The sequence below is a fragment of the Channa argus genome, chromosome 14 (assembly GCF_033026475.1).
Source record: "Channa argus isolate prfri chromosome 14, Channa argus male v1.0, whole genome shotgun sequence".
NCBI classification, from domain to species: Eukaryota; Metazoa; Chordata; class Actinopteri; order Anabantiformes; family Channidae; genus Channa; species Channa argus.
Window position 1 is genome coordinate 14489221 of NC_090210.1, and position 17359 is coordinate 14506579.

The following is a 17359-nucleotide window of genomic DNA, read 5'->3' on the forward strand; positions in this document are numbered from 1 at the left end:
TGTGAATGCATACTGTTCTGGTAATTCTTCCATCTTGTGTTTTTTATTTTGGATTCACAACTGGGCGACTGTGGCGTAGGATGTAGAGTTGTTGTCCAATAATCCCACAGTTGTTGGTTTGATTCCCGAACTGATCACTGAACCCCAATTTAGTTGCAGTGAGTGTTGGCAAGCTGCATAGCAGCTCTCCCCATCGGTGTGTGAGTTTGACATAAATGACATAATATCTTTTTTAGAGCTGTAGCCCAGACAAACTAAATGCAACCTGTCACAATGATTAATGTTCCATGAATTAGCTTAAACAGACCCTGAACTCCAGTGTGAACAACTACAACCTATAGTATGAATTTGGTACAGGATGTAAGAGTCTGGTGCTCATCTCCTTATAATGGTTGAGAGATCAAACAAAAAGCAAATAAGGAGAGGAACACACTCAAATGGGAAACTCCTAAAGACTTCAAACCTTTTAACAAAAATATTTTTTGGAGGCTACAATACTAGAGGGGGAAATGTCCAAAAAATATGAAAAGATTCAACATCCCAGATAGACTGCTGTATTTATCAAGTGCTCATTATTTACAGGAAGCAGTAGTTGTGTGGACACTTATTTTCATTTTCCATTTAAATTACTACATTTTGCTTTAAAGGGGCCCAGCCTAGCATTTGTAGTAACGTATGGGTGCCACATGATGGCAGATCAGCTCTAGTATAAACATCTGCACCCCTTAGAGCAACCTTTTGTTCTGCTGCTGTACCTGTACATGGCTTTTATTGTGAAGGAGCCAATTCTTCTAGATACTTACTATCTTGCAGAATCGGCAGACAGACATGGAAAAAAGGGAAAAGTTGAGGTGTCATGGAGAATTTTGGGCTTTGTAAAGAAAGTTATGATCAAATATAAAGCAGAGGAATTAGAAATGATGCTCTATTTAATTAAATCAGTTTGAGAAGTTATTTCAGTTTTTACAACAACTTTATTTTTGTTTCCGTGCAGCAATAACACATAATAATGAAAGTTTATGTTGGCTAGGTGAGCTTCTTTTCAATGTCCATTCTGTGTCATAAGTCAGCAAAGGCACTAAGCCTCTCCTTTTGCCAAGCCACAGTAACTAAAAACCAATAGATGAAGGTGTGTAGGAAACCGATAGGGTCTGTCGTGTCTGCATTGTGCAAAGAAAAGAAATGTATCTTCAGGGAAAAGCGTATGTGATGTGAACATACAGGTGCACTCAGTATACAGCAAAACTCAGTACAATTTACTAGAATATTACAATAATGTTAAATGATTCAAAACTCTACCTTCGTAATTTAATATTATCTCAATTAAACACACATGGGTTTGATTAGACCACAGTGATTCCCAAATTTCAATCTCAATGCAACAAAACTCACCTGTTATTTACGGTTAAAGAAAAAGGATAGTTAAAAACTAGTCTCCATTGCTTTTTCAGTCTAATGCAAGGAAAAACCCAAGAAAATACAAATGGCAAATAGATCAATTGAGTCTTGCTAAAGTGTGAAAAAGTGTTTAACCACCAACAGTCTGTTGGTGGTTAAACATGCATAAAGACTGCTGCTCATTTTGTTTGAGTTCATTGTTGCTCAACACTGTTATGACTTGGAAGGTTCATTGTGTTTATTTAAATTAAATGGTTTATTGATATATTGGTGACTAATTGGTAATTTATCCTACTTATAAGGGTTCATTTAGTTTAGGGGTGATGTTATGCATTCACTGAAATGTAGTATCAACATTTGATTTAACAAGCACATATTATCTTTGGGTTCCTAAAGTGAATGGAGTCACTGAGGCTACTCCACCAAGTGCTGGACCCTAACTCATCTGTCCTGTCCAACAGATGGTCTGGAAAAGTGAAGGGCATGCACACACACACAGGAAATTTGGTGTGGTGGGGAGGGGGGGCAAGACCACAGATGGCCAACACAAACAGAGGGTTATGTAAAAGAAGGGGAAAAATGGCTTCAATAAGTTGAGGTGAAAATGTGTGAAAATGCAAAGAAAAGGGGTGGGGGTGAGGGGGTGTTCAGAGTTTTCCATGCTCTCATACACACTGGAACCAATTTCTGGGGACTTCCCTTATTCATGTGTGTGTGTGTGTGTGTATTCTTTAGTTGTGCATTTGTGCATCTTTCAATGCCATTGGAGAGATATAACCGTACTTTTTATGTCACCCTTTAGTAACACTGAATGCCATCTTATTACATCAACGATAATAACGATAAAGAATCATAATGATGACAATGTTCTTTTATTATTACTGTATGTGTACAATGAAGCAAATCACAAACCCAAAGCTAGTGAATGGGACTATGTTCACTGACTGATCAGTGCACATTTGTTAACTGTTTGTGGCAGCAGAACAGTCTCTGAGGGATTGAGTGAAAATAAACGTCTTCTTTTCCTTTCGGCTGTTCCCTTTCAGGGGTCCCCACAGTTTGTGTTGTTTCATAGGATTTGTTCCAATAAAAGAATTCTTAACAAAATCTTTGAACTTCACTCATACGAGGGAACGTTGCATCACTCCTTATCACAGAAGCCGTTGAAATAATAACCGCTTCAAAATACAAATGTGTGGGTTTGCAGGAGTAAAATTGAGTTAGAGTTCATGCAAAAAGACATTTTTAACACTGCACCCTTTGTGTCTGTCCTTCTATTTGAAAGTGCTCTGTGGACTCCAGCAGACAAGTCTTTTCCTGTCTATACTTCAGCTATCCATAAAAGTATCATCATCCTTTCTCCATGTGGTTTCTTTAACTTTAATGCCCTCTAAGAGCATCAAAGTGAAGTGCAGGATTTAACAAATCCTTACTTAAGTGCTGTAAATGTTACCCATCTGTGGCTAATATTTCATGAACTGTTTCTGTGTGCAGCTACTGAGAAGTGGTGGTGGAGTAGACAGTCAGTGCTCTCTGTTTAACGCTACTGAATGTCTGCAATGGTGCTTCTGCTAATAAAGCTGACATTGAATTATTGCAGTAATAAAATTAAGTGCAGTGATGCAGATGCCAGATGTCCCTGGGAACAGAAAACATTTGGTCTTTCTTTTTTGTTGTCATGGTGTCTGAATTGTGCCTTTAATGACCACACTAGAATTAAATTGCTGGAATCATATTTTGTACAATAGCATGCAGCAGTGGGACAGCAGTGGGGCAGGGTGTGCTCAGGAATCCTGGATTGTGGACATCAGATGGGGGATTTTGGATTGAGTATACAAGATTCTGCATTAAGATATTTAAGAGAAGTGTTAGACTTCATGCTCGTGTATACTCTCTCTTTCTCCTGGGAGTTTGTGTGCCTCTCTCCAGGAGCTGCCCACAGTCTGGCTCCATCATCTCTCAATACCTCTACTTACCTACTGTTCTGCCATCTTGTGCCCACACTTCACTGGATATAGTCTTTGTCACACATTACATTATATTATATTCAGCTCCATGCCTCATCTCCATTTCCTTCCTAATTACCTACAATAAACATTCTTGAAACTTACTTGCGGTGTCTGCACTTCTTTGGGTCCAGCCTCAGTTGAGTTTAAATTTTTAAACCTATTGCAACCTGCCTGCAGGTGGTCCCTTTGCAACTCACCCCATTTGAACTGTTGACCATTTTTACTCATATGCTTTCCATTTTAGCTAACTTGAAAAGCCAGGTGACTGAACGTTCACATGTATCAAAGACAAATAGGGCTTTCAGACACAACACGACAATGGAACGCCTGCACTCCTAAACCTATTACAAAAGAATTTTAAATACTCTGCCTATTTTGATCCGAACCCAGCACCCAACACAGCTCAAATGGTGTGTGTTGAAGTGGCCAAAAAAGTGCAAGTCATTTGTTTGCAAGCCCCAAAGGCAGGGGGTGAACCTTTATTGCTCTTGTAATGCTGATAACATCACTTTATCTTATTTGTCTAGAAAATCTGCATCAGGTCAAAACAAGCGTCAACAAATGGATCATGAGCCAAGTAGATTCAAACCACTTAAATAAGCATCAGCATAAAAAATAATTATTGAAGGTGCTTCAGCAAACACATCCAGGTTCTCCAGTTTCCTCCCACCGACATGCGTGTAAGGTTGATTGACTGTAAATTGCTTGTAGATGTGAATGGTTGTCTGTCTGTGTATGCCTCTCAATGTTGTTCCTGAAATAGACAGATGACGTCTCCATGGAAGGACTCACCTCTCACCCAATGACAGCTGGGATAGGCTTCATCCCCACGTGAACCTGAACAGGGTAAGTGCTTACAGATGAGGGATGTTTTGACAGAAAATAGATTTTTGATCCCATTCGAGATTGAGACTCCATCCAATATTCCACTGAGATCCTCATCCCTCAGAAGCTGCAAACATCTGGCTGCAGGCATCTATTTTTTTAAAGTTCTTCCAAACAGGCCTGAAGGGCTCCTCTGATTTATCCCATATATACCCAACTATCCTTCTACTGGTCACATAGAGATGTTACTCATGTTAGTATTTAAAGTTCTCTATACCCAACCCCCAACCTCATATGATGTTTGCATAATACCTGGAAGGAGGGCACCCAAAATACTAATTCCAGCCCTGTCAAAGAGTACTGTCACACAAACCTTTTACAGTAGCAGTGGTGTAAAAATTATCATGAATACAGTGTAGACGTACTGCATACAAAGTGCTTAAGTAAAAGCACAACAGTTTAAAACAGTTGATTAAAATAGCTCTACTTTGAATTTCCTCTGAAATTACATGAAACTCCCAACAGGTATTTATCATGCACCACTGTTTATTCCATATATAACGATAATCTGACTTTCCTTTTAATTTTTGCTTCAAATGAAAAAAGAAGAAAATGGCAAAAAAAAAAAAAACAATTATGGTGCTCTGTAACTAAACTTTGTGTTGCACAACCTTTAGAGCTAAAGAGTTGGATCAGGGCTCATGGGCAGAACATTCACAATGGTTCAATGTTTTACTCTTAGTGTTTTACTCTTACACTAAAAACAAGACGTGAGAACTAAATGAGATGACATAACTTAAAAAATGTGGCCGAAATCAATGTTTTTCTGTTAATTAGCTTTTAGTCATTCTTTGGAACTTTAAACTGTTGTGCCGGGTGACCAGTACCTTTTTCATTTGTAATCATGTTTCCTCTGTTCTACACATTGATTGTTGTGACCTACTCTACTTTCTTCATCTAGGCAAGATATGTAACACTGTTTATTTTTGGTCTTTCTTTTTTGTTTCTTTTGGGCCCATGATCTGCAACGTAGGCTTAGCTTTGTGCTCCAGATTTCATTGAAAGTCATGGGATTTTATTGCACCCTGTACAGATTCAGGAAACCCTGTCCCAGACACAGCAAAGCAGTCCCAAACATTTTGTCCAAACCAAGCAAGTGGTAAATGGGTAAGAAGGCAAGGTCCAATATCAACATGCCAGAAACCCATAACTAGGCATACAAAAACATGTACTTGGATTGACTGATGAGAAATCACAAAGAACTATGACAATCTGGCAGAAGTATAGAGGGGACATGATTAGTGAGTGGACAAGTAAAGAATAAATTGGGTGGTGCAATAGCAAATTATGTCATAAACAAATTAATCAACATAACCAATTAAATAAAAGATCCTCTTCATCCAAGTAAAATAAATTCTGAGTCGAGGTCTCTTATTGTCAGTTTTCACAACTAGTACAACCTTAGTACACCTAGAGCTGTATCATTAGATCTGATCTGTAGCATTAAGTATCAGACACACAAAGCTATTTCTTTTGCATCCTCAAAGAGGCTGGGGATGAGCAATCTTAGTGAACCACGGTAAAATTTCCCATTGTGGGAGCTACTGCACTGAGTTATGGTCAAAAGGTTTTTTATGCCATTTGTGGCAGAAGCCTGGGGGGCAAGAGCAGTAGAGTCCATGAGACATAAGACAGAGGCCTTTTTGGACTATTTTATTCCTTTAATAACAGAGCAACTTATCGTTTTTCCCACACAAAAACAGCAACAAGGCTAAGATGAAGAATATGAATGAAACCAATACAGTATGATGGCCTATTTGTTATTGTGCTTTAAAACATACATGTAATGGCCATGCTTTGTTTCCAAGCCAAAGGTCATCTGACATCTCTGAAAGGGAAAAAAGAAATGTTGGAATATTTTTTAAATGAAATTATCGGATATAAGCTTGAGTTGTCTCCTTGAGGCCTGAACATGTTAGATTTGTGCAGAATCCCACATGTGGAACACATCTGGAATAGACTTGTACATTCATGTTATCAACAGCATCTAATTCAATAAACATGCTGGTATTTTTAATCAATTTCAAAAATATACCTCACATTGATGCCCAGAGAAATCAGTTTCTTAGTGTAGTACTTGTACTTTTATACTGTGTAGTTTTAGAGCATGCACTTAGTACTTGAGAGTGATACTTGTAGGGATGTACATGATTAGAATATTGCACGATTCAGTGAGTACTGATTTTGTGTACTTTTACCCCCCTTTGGTAAAACACAAACAATTTTCCAGAAGCTGCACTGGTCCTTCAAGAGTCTCTTCCTCTGAAGCAGACAAGATAACTTCCATAAACTTTCTTCCTGTAATCTGAGCCAATGAACAGTTACAGGACCAACAGCAGCAGGACGAAGGAATGACATGATGGAGGATGTGAGTCACAATCAAACTCTCGACCCTGCGACTCTGTGGTTTCTGTGTCTGGGGGAACTAGAGAGGATTTCTACTTAAAGAGCTCACAGGAGAGATCTGCTGCTCTGAATGGACTTTGCAGGGAAGGTGATGTGGTCTCAGTCATACTTCCAAAGAATGCAAGAGGTTTTGGACAGTAAACTGTGGGACTGTATCAGAAATGCAATATTTGCAGATTTATGCAATTCCTTTATAACTTTCCAGAGTGAACAATTTATGTCTTTGTGTCTCTAATGGCCCTCTCAACCCATGGCTGCAGACTGACATGGCAAACAAAGGGATTTTCCATTGTGGGTGGCTGAAGCATGATTTAACTGCTCCTGACCTCCATGGCTTTCTATTTCTATAAGCTACCAGTGCCATTGATTATTTTTGAACTGTCTCCATTATTTTCTATCAGTTTTTCTGTCAGTACTTCAGTGGTTTTTCTTTCTCTGTCCATCTGAGATACTAACAAGTACCAGCATCTGACTAACAAAGCAGATGTTGACCTCTAATGTCTGGAGAAAACATTTGCTCTTTCTCTCTCTTCTATTCATCTTCCCCCTTCTCTCATCTTTACTTCTCAATTTCCTCTCTCTTCCTATTATTTTACACTATTTTCCTCTTCCCACCCCTTTGCTTTTGCTTTCTCTGATCTCTCCATTCATTCCTCTGCTTTCTAGCAGTTCCTGTCTAATGGTTTCAAAGGATTGGCTGAGCTAAGGCAAAGTCTTATACAGTATTTCATACACTATATGCAACCAACATATTCAGACCATGGTCATTCATCTCCTAAGGTTTCCCCTAAACTTACCACTGACACTGTTTAAATATAGAAAAATCTTTACAAAAAATATCAGTTCTGTAATTCTTTGTATTAGCAAATCATTAATGATGCTCAGACCTTTTTATTTCCCCACACAGTGTTGCAGTGAAAATTCTGCACTACCTTTGATACATATCAATAAATATATCATAAATACAGTTCAAAATAAGGAATAAGGGCAGTGGATTTGTTTCTAAAGTGTATCAGGGCATGTGGAGTTGAACTGTATTTAAGATTGGAACAAATCTTATCACTAAAACAAAGACTGGACCAACCTCAGATAAAGACTGTATTCACCAACTTGTACAGATAAACCTTATGAATACACAAGGCAATGCACCGAACCAACATAGTGAGAGGGAGCCAGCGAGGGACCAGTTGGAGCACCTCTAATCACTGATTATAATTATAGTATAGTGCTCCCACTGTTTCCTGACCTGAAATTGGTTCCAACACCACAGTGAACAGGAGGAGAGAGGCACAGAGAAGTTTATTCAGACAAAGCAATAAATAACAACGGAAACTGAGTTGTCTGTGTTGTTGCAATAAGAACAGAGAGAGCCATGTCTCTTTGTGATGCTACAGCAACCGCTAGGCTCTAGAGTGTGGTGTGTTGAGTATGTTAATTTATATGACATTTTTTTTGCCTCGTCCACCACCTGCAGACACACCAACAATGTTGGAAATCTGTTTTTACAAGTCATGTTTTTCTGACCTGGTAACATACATTACAAACTGTAACATGTTGAACACATATGGTAACTATCAGAGATCCAACCTCTCATCAGGTCTAAAACCTGCTCTGCTTCGGTTTCTTTTTGAAACTAAAGTTGAGCTTTACTCAACTTCTCCTAGTCTCTAAAACAGTTAGGTATAGTGAGTGACTACATTGAGTTTGGATGATGTCATCTGAAGAAGTTGTGGAGGAGCAGATTGACTAAGAAAACAACCTCTATCAACTGAGCAACAAGATGACATCATCAGAAAGAAAGAAACGCCTCCTGATGATTTCATCATAATTTTTCAGCTAGAATCAGATTAAAGTTTTAATATATGGAAGACAGCATTCATTAAGAAGAGATGAAGAAAATATGCTCATACTTGGTGCATGGAGGGTCTACAGGGTCACCAACAAAACAACAATAGTGTTATCAGTGAGATTGTTCTGTTTTTATCTGAGGGATCATGACAACATGGTTTAAAAAAGTTAAAAAAGGCTAAGCTTCATTAATAGGAGCAGCATGTCTTAATATATGTACTCACCCAATTTAGAACTATATGAAGCAAGCTGAAAGAACTAACACATTTTAATATTATTCTTTTAAAAATGTCTCCAACCTTATCACCTTATAACCTTTATCAGCTTATTAGCTTAGTACCAAATATGAATGAACATTTTACCTTTTGATTCACATTGAACTTCATAAAGGTGTTGAGTGGTTCTTCATTCCTGTGAATTCTGACTTGAATTTTTCTCCCAATTCTCTCTTTTCCTTCTCTTCTTAACCCTCATTTCCTTTTCTCTAGGGAGGCTTTATTTCCACCGACCATTTTGTTGTTTTTTTTACCCTTCCTCCCTTTTTCACCTACTTCTTTAGTGGCTTTTCTGTTACTTCCTTTCATACTTTCACTTGTGCCTCCACATTCAAATTGACCTCTGCATGGGACTTTTACAGAATGACTTAAGGCTGTGATCTCCATGACCAGAACTCAGTGGCAGCCAGAAAAGTGTGTGCAGATATCACTGCTTTCTGTAAACCAGACATTATACAATATGCCTGTGTGTGTGTGTGCCTGTGTGAGTGCTTTAAAGCAAACATTCTGCTCAGTACACTTACACAGATTGGACAGGATCCTTAACATGTATTTTTTTGTGTGTGCATGTGTGTGTGTGGTCTCCACGCTTTCAGAGATTTAGATGAAGTGGTTTAAGGATTGCCAGCAGTAGAGAACACACACGTACATTCATACTGCTCAGTGAGTCTATCTGAGTGTACAGTTGATGAGAATCTCAAAAGGCTTCTTTCTTCTGTATCCTGCTTGGTGGTCACTTAGGCTGGAACATTTTGGGTCAGATCCAGCAGCAACATGAAGATAGTCCATGAAGCAGGGACATTAACATCCTATGTCCTCCCCTGCTTTGTTGTATTGGTGAATGTGTTACTGTTTTTACTGTTGTTTTAGAGTGAAATAAAACAGCTCTTTGTGATGCAGTCTTAGCAAACACTGACCCTTGGCCTAATTTCAATATATATGAGATTCTTTAACATGTAGAAGGTCTGCTCTGTCGTCTGAGCATTTCCAGTCAGGTTAACCAGCATCTAGCTGGGCCTTTTTTTCCCACCTTGGGATCCTTCCAATGGCTCCGCTGCTTCCAGGAAAACTAAATCAACCCCAGGAATGTTGACAGAAGGCTGGACAGGCACCGTGGAGTGAGATGAAAAAAAAAGAAAGAGAAAAGGAAAAGGACAGAAATTGTCCACTTTTTTCCTTTTTTGAAACATTTTATTATAAATTAACAACAACAAAAAAAAAAAAACAAAAAAAAAACAAAGACAATTCTGTAGTAGGGCAGCTTAAAGGAACCTTGTCTAAGTAAAACAGTGTGGAGCATGTGTTAGTTTGAAAATAGTGTTAAATGATTGAGTGGTAAAAGAAGCACTAACAGTGGGTTAGAGGTTACATTCCCACCTGGACTAATGGGTAGAACAATATTGCACAGCAGTAATCGTTAATAGACAACACTTTAAGCAGACACACATTATAAAGATATGCAGTAAAGATTTTCCCCATATGAGTCAAGAGGCTGCTAATTAACTGCACGTTGATATAGGTTTTAAACTGAAGGTTGGTGCAACACTTAAACGATGAAGTGAACTGAAGTAAACACATTAGACACAACAATGACATATTTTTGTACTTAGCATCATCACAGACACCTATTAGAACCTCTCCTCCATATCCCACAATGCAACCTATCACATCGTTTCTAACTTCACTTTGCAGTGTGGAACTTCTTTAAAAAATCTAAGGTGGAAGTTGAGGCACTTTTTACACCTTTAGTTTACGTGTGATGGTTCATTTGAAGCAGAACATTAACAGCACCTGATGCTTTCAATGTCATGCTGGCCAGGATCTATTAAGGCTGTGTAAGGAATGGTGCCCATGCTCACCCCTGATTGAAGTGCATTTGTAGTTCTAAAGCTTAAGCTAATAACCCTGATGTAGAAAGTTTACTGAGACAGATTTATAGGATGTGTTTGTCCTCGGGCAGCTAAAATCAGTAACGCTGACTTTGCTACATAGTGTAGCTTTAACTTCCATTCAGAATTCAGAACATGAATTTTGGAGGGCAGTAAACCCAAAACTGTACACTGTACTTTGTTTTCACGCTGAACAAATTATTGAAATGCAAATTTGTTGTGTCTAGAACACGTGCGTGTGTGTGTGGCCGAGCTGCAGCTGAAATCAACACTATATAAATTTACCACAGTTACTGGTCAAATATCTGTTCCTTAGTGTGTATGTGCAAAAGATAATGTGGCCATGTTCAGGTAACAGCTTCCTCACTTATAACCAGTGCTGACACAGCATTCACTAGTTAAAACTAGTAGTGTGGGAGTTTCAGCTGTCCAAAACATTAATTCCGTGGCAAACTTGCTTGTAGAAGTGTCTGTAGCCAGTGTTTGTACTGAACCAAAGATTGGTTGTGAGGAAAGATGCTTCACTCAATAACACTGATCACAGGAGCAGTGAACAGTGTTTCTGCAGTTTTACACCTTTGCTCTAGAGGATCTCATCATGTCAATTGTAGAGGTCTTATTTTCCAAGTTATTTTTTTATTCATATCAATAATTTGACATTATACACTTAATTGAATATGAACCAGGACCCCCAATATTTGGATTGAGTAGTTCCTGAAAAATAAGATATGACAGAAACGCTGTTATGACAGTTTACTGGTAGGTTTGTATAAGAATCAGTCTGGACCTAATATGAAAGTTAAAAAATATTTCATCTGGACACCCCTAGTTTTGACCTCTGCCTGTCCATCATTCTAACCATCATTTTGTCCATCTATTATTCTAATAAGCAAAGATGACATCATACATCATCTGATGTCCATTGTCCCATGCATACAGTTTTTTGTCCAGTGGGCAGTAAGCCAGCTGGGAGGTGTGTGCGTGCATGTTCGTGAAAGCCAGGCTTGGCACGGTGTGTGTGAATGTGTGTGTATCAAAGGCATATGTCACGTTGGCATAGCGATGCTCCATACTGTTCACGGCATACAGCACACCACAAACCAAGAACGTGTTTCCATAGTGACCACGTCGAAGACCTGTGCGAAAACTGCGTACAGGTTGAAGGTCACGGGCACGTAGGTGTGTGAGCAGGATTACTTCCTGGTGGAAGCCCTCTGTGTCCAGAGCAGGGTAGAGCAGCCACAGGCCGGACTCATCAACAGCAATCTCCACCTGGAACCACATCCAATTCACACTGAAACAACAAGACTTTATTTAATCTGTACTACCTCTACTACTACTGTACTTGCCGTGCTACTGTATTACTACTGAAGGCAATACTACAACCACTAATAATGGTGCCACTAGTCCTACTGGTGCTACTGCTACCACTACAGCAGATATTACTACTATTGGAGCTACCAGTATTAGAAATACAATCTACTAACACTTATATCTACTGTTCTATCACTACTATCACTATCACTACTACTTTACTACATTATGGAATATTTGGATCATTATAGAACTGCATTGTAACTAAACTATGATGGTATTTCTGGTTTACACATTTTTTGTCTTTTACATGTTGCATGTTTAAATGCAACAGGTACTACAATATTCTACTAGTGGTTACTACTACTACAACTACTGTAGATTTGCACATATTTCTTAGAAGCATGTTGTATTTTACATATTATATACATATTATTCTGTTTCAGTTTTGCTTTTAATCAGTTTTGAAGATTTTTTTGATGCATTTCTTCATCTTATGTGCAGCCCTTGTCATTTTTACCACACCACTCATTGCTCTTACTTCAGTTTGGGTCCTTTGAGCTTGCTCCTCCAGTAAAGCATCATGCAGCGTGGTCCAGGCAGCTACATATCTGTGTCTCAGATCGTATCTGATGACGTCCCTGCTGAATGCACGGTTGTAGTAAAAAGCACCATTAAACACAACGTGGCCTGTTCCTGTGAAGCTGTAGGGAAGCTTGTAGGAATTACTGGCTTGACCTGATCAGGAAGAACAAAGAAACACATAGTGTATAAACAGTAGCAGTACATGACCATCACTGTATGTCAAGCTCTGATTCATCCATCTGTTATTAATAGAACTGGTTTCTAGTAATTTTTTTCTAGGTTTCTCTAAAATTTCTCTAATATGTCTGCTATCGCAAAGACTTTTATTCTTCAGTCTAATTTACTATTGCTTTTACTAAATTAGCCTGAATGGAAATGAATAATGGGTTTACCCCCTTCTACACACACACACGCACACCACCCATACCTGATTTGAAGGTGTCCATGTCTCGGAACTCTAAAAGGTTGTTGCCATAGTGACCATTTGTAAGGTAAATGACATTGCCATGGCCGCGTGCATCTCTCATCCAGGCTCCATCACTCAGACCATAGGAGTTGTGCTGGACTGGTTCGGAGATGCTGGCTACTGTGTCCTTACACACTGCTGCAAGAACAAAAATGGAGGGTGGGTCTTTGGACTGAACCTCTATATTGTTATTAGCATTTTGGTCCTATTTTAAATATAAAAATTGTAAAATACATGCAGTCACTAATGGATAAACTGATAAACTGTAGCTATGTCCCAGTACAGGGGCCGTAGCCTTTAAAGTGCAACTAGTGCAACTGTTGTTCAAATTCAACTTTCGAAGGATAAGCCCTTTAAATTGAGACAAGACTTGTATTGTATGTAGCTTTACCAGGTTTTTTGGTGGTCTTTGGTTGGTCAGCGGGGCTCTCCGTCCAGCTGAGTCGACTTCTGGGTTTTGGCTGAGATGCAGGTATGGGAGAAGCATCTACAGGTGAAGCCTGTACAACTGAAGCCTTAGTGGTATGCTGAGCGACAGGAGTTGTAGGCTGAGCATTAGTTTTAGCAGTCATAGTTTGTTGGGATGTAGTTGTTGGTTTTGGAGTTGTTGCAGTGGTTGATTCAGCTGTCGGTGTCATGGTCGTGGGAGCTGATTTGGTTGTAGTTATGATATGTTGAGTGGTAGTGGGGGGAGCTGTTGGTCGCTTAGTGGTTGCAGGTCTGCTCAATCTCCTTGACACACTATTGTCTGATCTAGTGGCTGAAGGTGTTAGATTTTGGGTGGGGAAAGTTGGTGTAGGTGAGAACTCATCAGAAATCACCAAGTCCAAAGAAGTATCTGCTTTTAGGGAAGCTGTCGAAGAAGGAAAATAAAATAAGAGATGACAGTTTCATACGTTTAAAACTGTAATTTGAAATCAGCATCAAAGTCCATGAGACTTGCCATTCTTTCCTCTCCCTCTCTCATCCTCCTTATAGTTCTCTGTCTCTGCCATGTAAAAGGTCACGCCTCGGATGACCATGCTGTTTTTCTCTTTGATTGGTTTCTGTGTTCCTGTTTTATTTCTGGTTGGCTGGCGCTGTTGTTCCAGACCGTCTTGCTGTTGATTCTTCATCTGACTGTCATCATTTTTCTGCAAAAGTACAAACAAAACTCTGTCAAATTAACAAAGAATCTATGGCTTTTGATGTGAGAGAACAAAAATTGGAGAGTGTCTGTGCTTCTCATCTGTTTGACATGCATTATAAGACAGTTAATACCTGTTTGTTGGCGAGGGCGGGTGCTCCACTTTTCTGTCCTGCTCGCTCCGAATCATTCACTTTCTTTTTTTTCTGCTGGACCTTCTTCTCTCTCTCCTTTTCTTTTGATCTTTCCTTTTCTCTTGCCCTCTCTGTAAGATTGCGGGTGAAGGCCTGAAGGGCACAGACACAAGGACATGAGGTTGAATATGTGTCTTATGATCGTCGAACCATTCTGTCACCAACAAATTACATGAGGAAATAAATCGGTTGGATTGATCTACAGTAACAGGAGAAGGACACCATCAAACATAACAAACATCATCTTTCAGTGGGAAGTTTTAGGATTCATGCAAAATGCAGCCTTGGTGTAACGGCATCACTAACAACATTACATGCTGTTCAAGTTACCAATCACCAATAACATTTCTGTGCCGAGACCCACAAATTAGCTTCTAACCCCTCTTTTGGAGGAGGTTTTAAAAACCTTTTGACAATATTACAGCTAATGTAAAACAAAAAAAAACTTTCGACAGCAGCTCCTCATTAAACTATCTAGCTAAATACATTTCAAGAGTAGAGCGGCTTTGTGGCAGGCACAGACCATAACCAGGTCAACACTTACACTTTATGCAACACAGTAGATTGTGTTTTGACTGGCAAGCAGTTACGGAGATGGGCATGGCAAATTGACGTTTAGCTATGTTATATCTCATCATTACTTATATTAATATTTACTCTGTTGACTGATATCATGCTGACTATTGACATTTTATTGACAGTGGTATTTTTAATTAGAGAGAGCAGACCTTAATGATTATTTTATACCTTTGTCACTACTGAAACAGTAAAGACACAAATTGAAGGATTTACTATTATTTGCCAATAACCCTGACTTGTATTGGAATGTAGAGCAACCAAAACAATACAAATTTTTGTGAGCAGAAGTTATTAAGATCAGTCTTTGAAAATAGAAAAATAAGTTCTTCTATCATTTTATTTATGGGACAAGGCAGAAGGACAAAAATAACAGCCTTAATGGGTATACTGTATGCATGTGTGTGTGTGTCTGTGTGTGTGTGTGTGTGTGTGTGTGTCCCCACTTTTTCCATGTTGTCCACCCTGGTCAGCAGCTTGGTGGTGACAGAGTGGAGCTTCAACAAGTCCATCCCATACAGAGAGCCCTCCAGCAAGTCCATAATAGTTGCCAGCTTGTAACAAAAGATGATTAATTATGATGAAGGCAAAGATTAGAGACAGAGAAAGAAATTAGTCAATATGAATCAGCTTCCTCACAGTATGTGTTTCTACCTTAATGTCATCCTTGCTGGCCTCCTGTAGCTTCTTAAATCTGTACTCTCCTTCGCATGGGTTGACAGCTGACGGTGGAGCCATGCACACACACTTCTTGCAGTCGGTTCCTTTTGTAATTGTCTCCACGGTGTAAAAATCCTGAGGTGACGTTGCTGGGTGGTTGTTTTGGATATGGCTGCAGTCAGAACGTTTGATTGGTCGAACAATACAGCGACACAGACAGTCGGACCCCGATGACACGGTCTTTACTTTGTCGTAATCCCCCAGCAACTGTAAGGGGGACAACATTGATATTGTCTTTGTCTGTCCATTGTTTAGCTTAGGCTACTCAAATGGAAAGAAAACTTTATATAGGGCAATCAAAGTATAACTGATCTATAAAGGTCTATACTGTATCACAGGGATACTATAGTACCCTAACCCTAACCACATGAAGGGGAGCTCAAAGCAGTGGCAGCATGTGTGATGCTTCGCAGGCTGCAGCAGCGGTGAGCCGACTCAGAAGAAGATAGCTACAGGCATTTACAAACATGCACTTTCTGGTTTGGAGCAGGAACATTTTGAAGGATATTACATAACCAACCGCCAGATGAATGCAAACTGTTACCACACACACACACACACATACACAAACAAACACACACACAGCTCTGGATCTGATTTACCACGTCATATAAGCTCCAGTGACAAACTGTGCAGTTTCGGTTTTTGGATATTTAGTTAAAAGTAAAAACTGCAGAAATCTTTGTTTGCAAAATAATGCAGTGACTTATTCTCTGTTTAACATTTGAAATGAGAGACTAGGGTTTACAGTTAAAAACAAACCAAAAAATAAAAAATAAAAAATGCTCAAATGGCACAAGTGCTATGGTTTTTACCCTGATGGAGTGGATGGAAACTTTTAGTAACTAGCTTCTAAGATGTGATGGAACACTGGGAACCTGAGATCAAAAGGGATCCTGCAGAGCTGGAAGACCATGTATACAGGCTACATAGTTTTATTCTAAATAAAACAATGGGGCTTAGTGTGTTTCTTGTAATGAAGAAGGAGTTTGCTTTTGTGATTAAGGAGCACATTCCACCCACCTGGCTGATTATGTTCTCTTGGTTGTCCATCTCATCCTCCAGAGGCTCAGCGGTGGGCTGCTGCGCTCCTCTCTGCACACTGTCCTCCACTTTGTCCGCAGAGGCAGCATCCTTGTCCGGTTTACCCGGATCAGCTGCTTCGGACAGCAGCATCTTCTCCTGCGAGGGGTCCGCGCTTCTGTGCGCCTGCAGAGCATCGAGTCCACTTACAGCACAACATAAAATCAGCAGGGAAAATTGGTGCCACATCTCTCCAAGCAAATACAGGAGAAGGCGCAGCACTCGGTAAACCAACTATTCTCAGGTAATTATCAGGTAGTTGGGGCGCACAGTGCTGTGGCACATCCAGTCTGTCCAAACACCCACATACATCAAACTGATTGTCCTTCCAAAGACTTAATAACCACAGTCCAATGGTCTTCCAAGCGCATTATCAGGTCCTATACGTTGAGGGAAAACTGGTCCAGCTTTACAGTGGAAAACACGGAATAAAATAGACTGGTAAGGGAAAAGTAAAACAGAGAAAAAGTGAAAGCCGGCACCTCGTGACGTGTCGCCGGTGACTCGTGTTGCTCCGCTGTGAGAAGTGAACTGCTCCGGGCCTGCTTCGAACACCGGGGCCGAGCGCACGTCCCGGACAGGGGA

At 39.7% G+C, this 17359-nt stretch overlaps 1 protein-coding gene across 1 annotated transcript; it reads right to left on the minus strand.

Annotated features, from left to right (window-relative positions):
- Window positions 1-10056: 10056 nt before the first annotated feature.
- On the minus strand, window positions 10057-17359 carry olfml2bb (olfactomedin-like 2Bb). Its single transcript, XM_067475471.1, has 9 exons — window positions 16715-17359; window positions 15626-15898; window positions 15418-15525; window positions 14336-14488; window positions 14019-14208; window positions 13467-13928; window positions 13037-13213; window positions 12566-12762; window positions 10057-11982 (listed from the first exon to the last, which is right to left on the minus strand). The coding sequence occupies exons 1-9, from the start codon at window positions 16961-16963 to the stop codon at window positions 11593-11595; spliced, it is 2199 nt and encodes a 732-aa protein (XP_067331572.1). The 5' UTR covers window positions 16964-17359; the 3' UTR covers window positions 10057-11592.

Bases quoted from the DNA above. Each gene is read 5' to 3' on its own strand.
- olfml2bb (XM_067475471.1), bottom strand. From the start codon at position 16,963: ATGTGGCACCAATTTTCCCTGCTGATTTTATGTTGTGCTGTAAGTGGA. The intron at 15,899-16,714 runs GTGGGTGGAATG...TCCCCCTTACAG, and splicing joins AAGAGAACATAATCAGCCAG to TTGCTGGGGGATTACGACAA. The intron at 15,526-15,625 runs GTAGAAACACAT...TTTTGTTACAAG, and splicing joins CCAGCAAGGATGACATTAAG to CTGGCAACTATTATGGACTT.